General features: G+C 32.6%; 2 protein-coding genes across 3 annotated transcripts in view; one reads left to right on the forward strand and one right to left on the reverse strand.

Annotated features, from left to right (window-relative positions):
- Window positions 1–3,512, reverse strand: part of LOC149477387 (NACHT and WD repeat domain-containing protein 2) — a 57,152-nt gene extending 53,640 nt beyond the window's left edge. For both annotated transcript variants that reach the window (XM_089710694.1, XM_089710693.1), the window contains exon 1: window positions 3,261–3,512. In XM_089710694.1, coding sequence (XP_089566820.1) covers window positions 3,261–3,328 — 68 coding nt within the window. In that variant the 5' untranslated portion in view covers window positions 3,329–3,512. The remainder of the gene's footprint in view (window positions 1–3,260) is intronic.
- A 499-nt stretch (window positions 3,513–4,011) lies between these two features.
- Window positions 4,012–7,282, forward strand: LOC149477390 (uncharacterized). Its single transcript, XM_089711047.1, has 5 exons — window positions 4,012–4,072; window positions 4,534–5,169; window positions 5,754–5,901; window positions 6,396–6,527; window positions 7,105–7,282. Exons 1-5 carry the CDS (start codon window positions 4,012–4,014, stop codon window positions 7,280–7,282), a joined length of 1,155 nt encoding a protein of 384 aa, XP_089567173.1.
- The last annotated feature ends 2,515 nt before the right edge of the window (window positions 7,283–9,797 follow it).

A 9,797-nucleotide genomic window follows, 5' to 3' on the forward strand; every position in this document is an offset into this window, starting at 1 on the left:
GATATTATCTAAGTGCTTAGGATGTAGGAATGTGTTTAATTTTCTACGTGGGCGGCTCTACAATATGAGTATCAGGGTATGATGAGATTTCAACAGGATTAAATTTGTGTAATTTATGTGGAAAGGAAACGATAGGTAGAGTTAGTTAGTAGTTAGTTCAGTTTGGTGTCCGGAGAATAGGAAATTTATAAAGGGAATTCATTTTTTATTCACAGTTTTATATTTGTTTTAGTAGTCACATCACCACCTCATATCCATTCTAGAACAACTGTTGTTAAATAGTTACAAACTGTCAGACCGTTGATTTACTATTTGATAATATCACTATAATAGGCCGCTTTTTTTGCTTTATAACATACTAGAGGTCCGCCCCGGCTTCGCCCGTGGTACATATTTCTCAACAAAAGGTAGCCTATGTCCTTTCTCGGGTATCAAAATATCTCCATACCAAAAATCATGCAAATTGGTTTAGTAGTTTAGGCGTGATTGAGTAACAGACAGACAGACAGAGTTACTTTCGCATTTATAATAGATATTAGTATGGATTGTCTGTTTCTTTTTTTACGTGTATTTACTTGGTGCTGAATAAAGTGTATTTATTTATTATTATCTTATATATAAAATTCTCGTGTCACAATGTTAGTCTGCATACTCCTCCGAAACGGGTGGACCGATTCTCATGAAATTTTCTGTGCATACCGGGTAAGTCTGAGAATCGGCCAACATCTATTTTTCATATGTACCACGGGCGAAGCCGGGGCGGACCGCTAGTTTATTTATAATATCCTAAAAGAGAAGTATGTAGTAATGAAGTCCACTTTGGTGCTTTTACTGAATCCCTAGCTTTTTAATTTTTTATACGATAGCAGAATGTCTATCTATATAAAATTTATATCATTCGTAAGACATTCTACGGAGACACGACAAAGCGTGGCCGGGTTAAGCAATTAATTAAAGGTCATTACACCCTTACAACTACTGCATAAGGTGGACAGCATTAAAGGAGAACATACCTATACTTTTACATACATCTATTCTGGCGTACATACAAACCAGCGGAAATAACATACAGACAACATTCAAGGAAATAGCATATATACATCTACAAAGCAAATCGACATAATAACACCTATACTATTACCTCATACCTGTGGTATTATATTATCTGTGCTATAACTATGAAACTACATAAAACCACAAGTAAGCGAACTGTTCATTTGGAAGTATTCTGTGCAATAGGTGTGGCTATGCCAGTATTCTATGCCACTATAATTTCAAAGGCCTAACCTGCCTGAGTCTTTACGCATGTGGTAAGTAGCTCGAAACCAATGGGTTCGTTTGCCTTTTTCATAGTGCACAAAACTATTAGGCTTTAGAGCTGAATATTCAAGTAAAAGTGACTACAGAGATTATTATAATATTATTTCATATATTACACCATAATAATACGCAGTTTTACGAATATATTTTCTCAAGTAGGTAACTAGGTAGTAGGTAGGTACATGTACCTCAAATTTCTAAATAGTTTGGTACTACCATAGACAAATCTTAATACTATTATAAAGGCGAAAGTTTGTATGGATATATGAATGTATGGATGTATGGATGTTTGTTACTCTTTCACGTTAAAACTACTGAACCGATTACAATGAAATTTAGCACACATATAGAGGGTAACTTGGATTAACACATAGGATAGGTTTTATCCCGGAAATCCCACGGGATTTTTCTTTGAGAACGCGGGCGAAGCCGCGGGCGGAAAGCTAGTACTAGATATGTATATAAATATTGTGGGTAGGTAAGTAGTTATTCGCAAAAGCTCTTTCATAGGCCACCTATATTATTAAATACCGACACCATAGTAGTGTTATTGAAGACATATTACTAAAATAGATTATTATGCACGAGTTGAATAGAAATGTGGTTTTATAAGACTCTATATGCGGAAATTTAGCTACCAAGTCTCTAGAGGTAGGTACATCCTTGATATATTAAGTACCTATTAACACCGATAAAAGGGAGATATGCGCAAAGCTCTCGTCTAAAATATAATTTATATGTAAATTTGGTGTTTATAGACAGCTAGCTATATTTACGGTCATATGGAGACATGGAGTTGGAGGCTAATAATGGCAAAGACAAAGATGTGTAATAAAAAATAATTAATATAGGACCAAGATACGAGTAAATTATTATTAAAAGCTATGTGCATTAGGTATGTATGTGTGATCGTGTAATTAAAATTTTTTACAAATTTAAACCGTTACTAATGAAGTAGGTAAGAAGGTAGGTATGTGATTTTATTACTAATAGCACAAAAATAAATTAATTCGGTAAGATATCAACAGTTGATCGGACGAAGAAAATAATTTAATATGAGAATTAGGTAGGAGTTTGATGGAAAGCCTGATTAGGTACAATTCCGAAAATGCCTTTAAAATATCCAAATGTAGGTAGGTATACAAGGTGAATACGAAAATATGAATTTCATAATAATCTGCCAAAATATAGTTTGAAACAACCGCAACGTGGTTAGAGTACCTACTATTAATTATTTCGTGGCGTTAGTTGATTAACTATTTACTACCTATTCCCTGAATTCAGTATTGTTCTGATATTCCCAAAGAAGGATCAATAACCGGTAAATTGTCGCGATTCAAAGAGATGTACATATCATGTCATTTTGGATATAGTTAATGTACGAAACTCGCAATCGTAACTAATTACCTACTACATATTAAAAACTAAACTAACGAATCCGAAACATAGGAAGGGATTAAAACCTCAACTATAGTTATTTTCTGTCTAATATAATGAATAATAATAGCTTTTAAAAAATACATGTCTATCCATTTTTCAAATTCCATCTCAGAAATAGGTAAGGTGGGTAGTATTCGCACTCCCAATAGAACGCTCATCTTTGAATTTTCTTATTTTAAAAGTTTAGATTGTATTCAATTATTGCTTCAAATAATAATATTTCAAAAACACTCTTTGTAATGTTGCCTTTACAAGCGGAATAAATTAAAATGCACGACAAATAACAGCTATTCACAAATTACGAGAGGTCCTTTCAATGTATTGATTTATCGTCATCCCTGTTGTGATACGATGACACTCAAAAACATTCAATAACTTTTATAAAAATGTTTTCATACATTTTACTAATATATATATATTATTTTTCGTAGTTTTCAACACGGCTTTTCAGATTTTGACCTTCACGCAGTGTCAAAATTAAAGATACAAAAGATACTCACTCTTCCGACTGCTGCGAAACATTATCCTTATCCTTATGAGCCTGCCCAGAGCTACACGAATTGCCCATGGCGCCGCTGTTCCACCACTTTATCTCAACATCACCGTATTAATTTATTACAATACACTAAACACCATTTATTTCATCAAAACACGAGCACAAGCGAAATGCTTTTGTTGTTTGGCATCGCCCGGTATCACGACGAAGCGGCAAAATAAAGCGCAACAAGACACGCACTCACTACGTCGTCTCGGCCGCGAATAAAATCGATTCGCGCCCTCTTGTCATTTGCCCCCCGCCCATGTTCATACCTCGCGTGCGCGCCATTTTTATATTTTCCATTTTACGTTTCTTCGCACGAAAAAGTTTTTATGGTTATAGTTAAACAATATTAACAAACTCTTACGTCCTTTAAAATAATACATGTAACAACAAAGTAAAAGGATGTTTCGTCAATTAATATTATTAGGAGAAATAATAACTCTAATAAAATACAAACGATATTAAAATAAATTTCTAAAATAAGTCTAAAATTATCTGCACCAAACTGTGGCATCAAAATTGACACTGGCAGCTGAAAATAGCTATCCGCTAAAATTTGAATTTTAAAAATAAAACACGCTTCTGTTGTTATTTGTTTCATTTCTGTCGATTTCAACAAGTGCTTTACAGTATAATGACCTAAAAGCATTATTTTAGTGTTGTTTATGTATCTAGTGATTGTTTATTAGGAAATAATAAGCATATAAGTAATGCCAAAGTGTTTCGTAAATTCCGTTCGTCCGTTAATGGAATTTTTCATTCATGAAACAGGTAATTTTCAGAAACTTAAAGATATATGCATTAATTTCAATATGTTTTTTGTAAATTGTACTACAGTTATTTCTCTTTTGGTTTTAATGTTTCATTATTCAAATAAGTAGGTATTATAGACTCAACATATTACTTTAGTACAGAAGTGTTGTTTTAATATTAGTAAAAGTACAGTAGTGTTATTATTGTAATGGCTAATGTATGTAATAGTATTTCTATCTATACCTACGTACTACATATGTGGTTCAAGGTACGTACTCACCTACCTATCTATATTATAAATCTGACCTATGAAAATATACACACACAAATATACGCGTTTATGCACATTAGTTGTTTACGTTGCTCCCGAAAAATTCAAAACCATATTTTTTTAATCTTTCTTTCATATATCATCGATAGGATAAATATAATATTTTACTTAAGTAAGTAACTATGTATTGATTTGTATCAATTTCTAGATGAAATAAGAACAGCGCGGGGCCCAAAAATGTCGTTAAAGAAACAGAAAACTCTTTTAAAAACGAACGAAACTATTTATCATGATAAAGTACCTATATCTACGCGATTCTATCTTCAGCTATTGAAGAAAAGTCAATTCTTACCACAATTTACTGAGAACGAAAGTTACGACTATGCGTCGGAAAGTGAAAAAGCAGTAAATGCACCGGAAGTTGGTAAAAAAAGTTCGAATCATAAACGCGAAGTTGATAAATCTACGTACAATCTAAGATCGAACGAATCGAAAACAGAACGGAAGGTTTTTAGTGAAAAAAAGCGTAGGCGAAGGAAAAGGAATGTACCAGTCGTAGATTCAGCCCTTGCTTTACCAGAGACAAAGCAGGCCGAAAAAAAAGTTAACAAAGAGCCATTGGCGCCAATTATAGAGGAAATAAAAAGTAGAGAACCGTTGAAGAGTGCATTCAAAGGCGGATCTGCAATTGATAAAATTGCTGAAAAATTGAAGAGCTTAGTTCGAAATAATGCGGAAGAAAAATTAAATAAAGAGCTCTTGTACTGCAGGGAATCTTTTGATAAGGAGAACTTTATGGAAATTAAGGAAAAAGATAATGAATTTGACCCTATAAAAGATAATGGTATAATTTTCTTAATTATCTCATTTTGTAGACAATCTCTATCTTAGAATTATATAAATTAACTAGCGGCCCGCCCCGGCTTCGCCCGTGGTACATATGAAAAATAGATGTTGGCCGATTCTCAGACTTACCCGATATGCACAGAAAATTTCATGATAATCGGTCCACCCGTTTCGGAGGAGTATGCAGACTAACATTGTGTCACGAGAATTTTATAATATACTAGCGGTCCGCCCCGGCTTCGCCCGTGGTACATATGAAAAATAGATGTTGGCCGATTCTCAGACTTACCCGATATGCACAGAAAATTTCATGAGAATCGATCCACCCGTTTCGGAGGAGTATGCAGACTAACATTGTGACACGAGAATTTTATATATAAGATAAGATACTATAAACGAAAAAAAAATTTTTTTTTATTTTAACTTTATCATTCTCACCTAAATTTATTCGTAGTCTATCAGTACTTATAGAATGCATTTTGGTTGCTTCAACTCCCAATAGTCCAGTTCTTCACCAGATATACAGTACATAGCATAGGTACTCTAATAAATCCCAACGGATTTTAGGCTGCAAGTCCCCAGAAGAACGCCGTCGTCCAAACCACGTTTGTACGTACTGTGGGAAAAGCTTCGACCGGCCCTGGGTGCTAAAGGGTCACCTGCGACTGCATACTGGGGAACGGCCCTTTCCCTGTCCGTATCCGCATTGTGGCAGGACGTTTGCTGATCGGTAAGTTATGTAGAACTGTCTAGAATTAGGTTGTACGGCTCTGTGATTTATTTTGTAAGATTTTTTTTAATTGGAATATTTTTTGGGGGAACAGATTTATCGAATCTATTTCCATGATTTCAATGGTCATTATGGAGTATGAATGAGATAAATTTACAGTTTATTACGTTTTGGCGTATATAAATGACTTTAAAAAAAAACCAATACCTACGTCATCCTTTTTTTTATGTTGCCCAAAAAGAAGAGCTTTTGCTTGTATTAATAGCGTTGTAAATATTAAATATTAAAAATTCATTGCTGCTTTTTTTCTTTGAATCATGAATGTAGGTTCTCCTTCAAATTATTTATATATTTATTTTGCTCGTATATGGTGTTAGGTACAATATTTTAAATAGAGCGAAAGCTCCTTTTTCTGGCAACTTAAAAAAAGGGATAAGGTTTCTTTTATCGTGATAGAAGAAAAAATATTCCGAGTAACATATTACAATACATAGTTCGAACCTCCGAGCGCACCAGCGCACACGTGGCCACCATTCCTGGCAATGGCGCTGCCAGCAATGCGGCAAGGCGTTCAGCCAGAACCGATACCTGGAGAGACATAGAGCTGATGCGTGTAGGAAGTATAAGTGAGATTCTGTTTGTTTTCTGTATATTTCCAAATTAAGGCCCGTTCAAACCGAAGTGGTAATTGGTATCCGCTACCGCCGTGGGTAGATATCCCGATGTGTACGCGATTAAGACTCTTACAGTATATTACTTGGAGACTAATCGCGTACTCATTTGTGAACCCACGGCGGTAGCGGATAACGCTCCAGTTTGAATAGGCCTTTAGTATGGTAATCTTTTCGCTAGTTTTGAGTATTAATCATGGGCATCAAATTCGGAAGTCGTTGTAGCAATAGCTAATAGAAATCCAATTGTGTTTCTAACACGGTAGATTCATGAGCTATGTTTTACTTGCATACGCTATTTGAATCAAATCGATTCAATAATATTTTTTGAGTGTAGAAGTTGCGTGAAAACGGCTTTTGCAGAACATGTACTTTAAAACAACGCATTGAAATAGATATTTCTTATAAATGTTAAGTTTGTAGCCTTGTACAAATCCCAGAGAATAGACAAAATTAGAAATATAACTTCGTAGAACTTGTAGAATTAGAAGTAAAGGCTCTCTTACAATAATATACCATAAACAATTTACAGACTGAACACCCGTCAAGCTCACACAAACTGTTCAAATAAAACTGATATAGTTCCTCTATATGGGATGATTTGTAACAGAAATGTGTTATCGAAGCCCCGTATACAGGTCGCTAAGAACGACGATTGGAATGAAGAACCCATAGACTTGTCTATGGGCAAGAGGAATGAAGTTTTGTAGTCTATGGACAATTTGTTGTACCATAGACAAAAAAATAATGTAAATTATATATATAGCTAGAAATTATTAATCCAGAGTGACTTTTACCTATTATGTTCAAATTATAGCATTTAAGGTTGAGATTTCTTAAGCTTTATTGAATAAAAATATTTTTGCATGTATGGTGGATTCTATTTCTTAATTGATTGATTTCACGATTAAATATAATATTTTAGGTTTTTTTATTATTTATAATAATATGTGAAAGTATAGCCGAATATATTCCACGTGCGTTTCATTCTTACAATACCTGGATTCTGAACTTTAAAATAAAACAAACCATTACACATATCACTTTATTTACACAATTACACTAAAATAAATATAACATTCAACACTTAAAAGCGATTTACTATCTATACGAACAATATCCATTTAATAAGCGAGATATTCTTACTCTGCTGTTCAACCACATAAATAAGATTTACATAAATTAATTGACTTAAACATAATAATGACACAGTCGGTATTGTTGAAGATATAGTTTTAACATAAGAAAAAACTGAAAATTCAATGAAAATTTTGTCGGATATACGAAAATATTTACGGAAGTAGAAAGCATTTGAATTGACCAATTACATTTTAGTTTTATTTGAGTACAGAGTAAAATGACAAATTATACTAATAACTTTATAAGTGATCACATCAAGCTCGTGCAAATTGCAATTTTTGAAGTATTTAAGTAATAATTGCATATTCGGATTAACTAACTTCGCCACATCCATTTTCTATATAAGTAAAGCACATGTAAATATTATTTTATTTTACGTAGTGAGACGCTTTGTAACTTAATTACGTTAAATGCAAGGCAATTTATATCAACTAGTACGAAGGAACAAAGCTACAATAAATAATATTTATAGGAAAAATATTGTGTACTTTTTCAAACAAAAATATAATAATTAAATTCAAAATAGTCCACTACAACATATTTAATTAGAAATACATACATACATGAATATTATATGAATATTACGATAACCAACGCCAGATCTGAAAATGTTCGTACATAGGAATGTAGCCAGCTAAAAAATAGTTGGCAAAACAAAACATAATTTTGACACAAATCTATTTTTATAATATGCATCAGTCAAAACATACTCTGTGCAAATTTAATAAAAATATTTAAAAGTAACTTTTTAATGACGTTAGAATACAAAACAAAAAGTTGAAAATATTATGACCTCGACATATTTCATAATCCATTTTCCCGCTTAAAACGATTTTAAAAGGAAATCCTTTGGCACTCCTTGACTACACAAGACATTGAGTATATTTTTTTTTTTGTATAGTATTAGCAACCTAATTAATTTTAAAGTTATGTACCAAATAAAATGACCATAAACAAGTGAGAATTACTTTGTTATCATAACTATTAAAATAGTAAATAAAATAAGCAAATTAGAGCTTTAGAATATTTCTATTTCTGTTACCATAATGCAAATATGTACATTATATATTAAACTTGTTGTATTTAGTCCGATAAAAGTTAATAATACTATACCATTTGCTTGTAGGATTTACTGATGACTAGTTCATGAACATTACAATTACCTATAAAAAGACTATAAAACCATTTGATATTTACAATGTACCGTGAAAACTGATCTGCTATTAAATTCAATACTACGGCCATTTTTGGTACTCAATTATGTTTATTGGTACATTACCATCATCAATAATTTCTTATAGTTTTGTACCAAACCGGGTATTTAACCAGTCTATAAATATTTAAGGTAATTTTTATGAATATTCAATTACTAAATAAACAAAAAATACGAAGCAAGAGCGAAGAAATAATATACGAAGTTCGTAATAGTTATGGAGCTTGGATACTTTTTATCTATACTTTTCAAATTATATCCTCATATTAAATACCATTGGAAGAAATAATGGATAAAAGTAGATAAAGATGAATTATTAACCAACAAGGTTTAACCTTACCCTTAGGGCGCTTGTGCACTACAGGGAATTTTACTGTCCGGCATTCCGATTTTTTACGGTCCGGTGTGGCATGAAAAAACCGATGAATTGCTTGTGCACCTGTCCGTCTTTACTCGGATCAGTGCGGTACAGTTCAAGGAAGTATGGCGGTATAATGCTATCATAAATGATTGTTTTCGCATTTTACAAGAAACGAGTAAAAATATAGAAGGTGAAATATTATATTACTTCGTTATAATAAAAAGTAAAGTTCCGTAAGAGATTTAAAATGCGTGTTTCACTTATTTATTTTAATCGGTGACGAGGAGCTAAATCTATTCCCACTTATATAATAAATAATAAAAATCGTTTATTTGTTTCAAAACACAGTGTACAATCATTTTAGAATACACTAGCCCCCACACTAGGATCCCCTGTGTTGTGGGAAACTAGTCTCTTCCTATGTTACAGAAGTATTTTTAGTTTCTAAAAATTAAAAGCTATACATTGCAGTGTAAGAAATATAACAAAAAACGAAAAACGAAAATAAAAT

The sequence above is a fragment of the Colias philodice genome, chromosome 25 (assembly GCF_061535455.1).
Source record: "Colias philodice isolate Cphi_HAF_F1 chromosome 25, ilColPhil1 Martin Lab GWU primary, whole genome shotgun sequence".
Classification (NCBI taxonomy): Eukaryota; Metazoa; Arthropoda; class Insecta; order Lepidoptera; family Pieridae; genus Colias; species Colias philodice.

Coding starts and splice junctions, on each gene's coding strand:
- LOC149477390 (XM_089711047.1), top strand. CDS start 4,012: ATGCCAAAGTGTTTCGTAAATTCCGTTCGTCCGTTAATGGAATTTTTC. Junction 5,902..6,395: donor GGCAGGACGTTTGCTGATCG/GTAAGTTATGTA, acceptor TACAATACATAG/TTCGAACCTCCGAGCGCACC. Junction 6,528..7,104: donor GATGCGTGTAGGAAGTATAA/GTGAGATTCTGT, acceptor AACAATTTACAG/ACTGAACACCCGTCAAGCTC.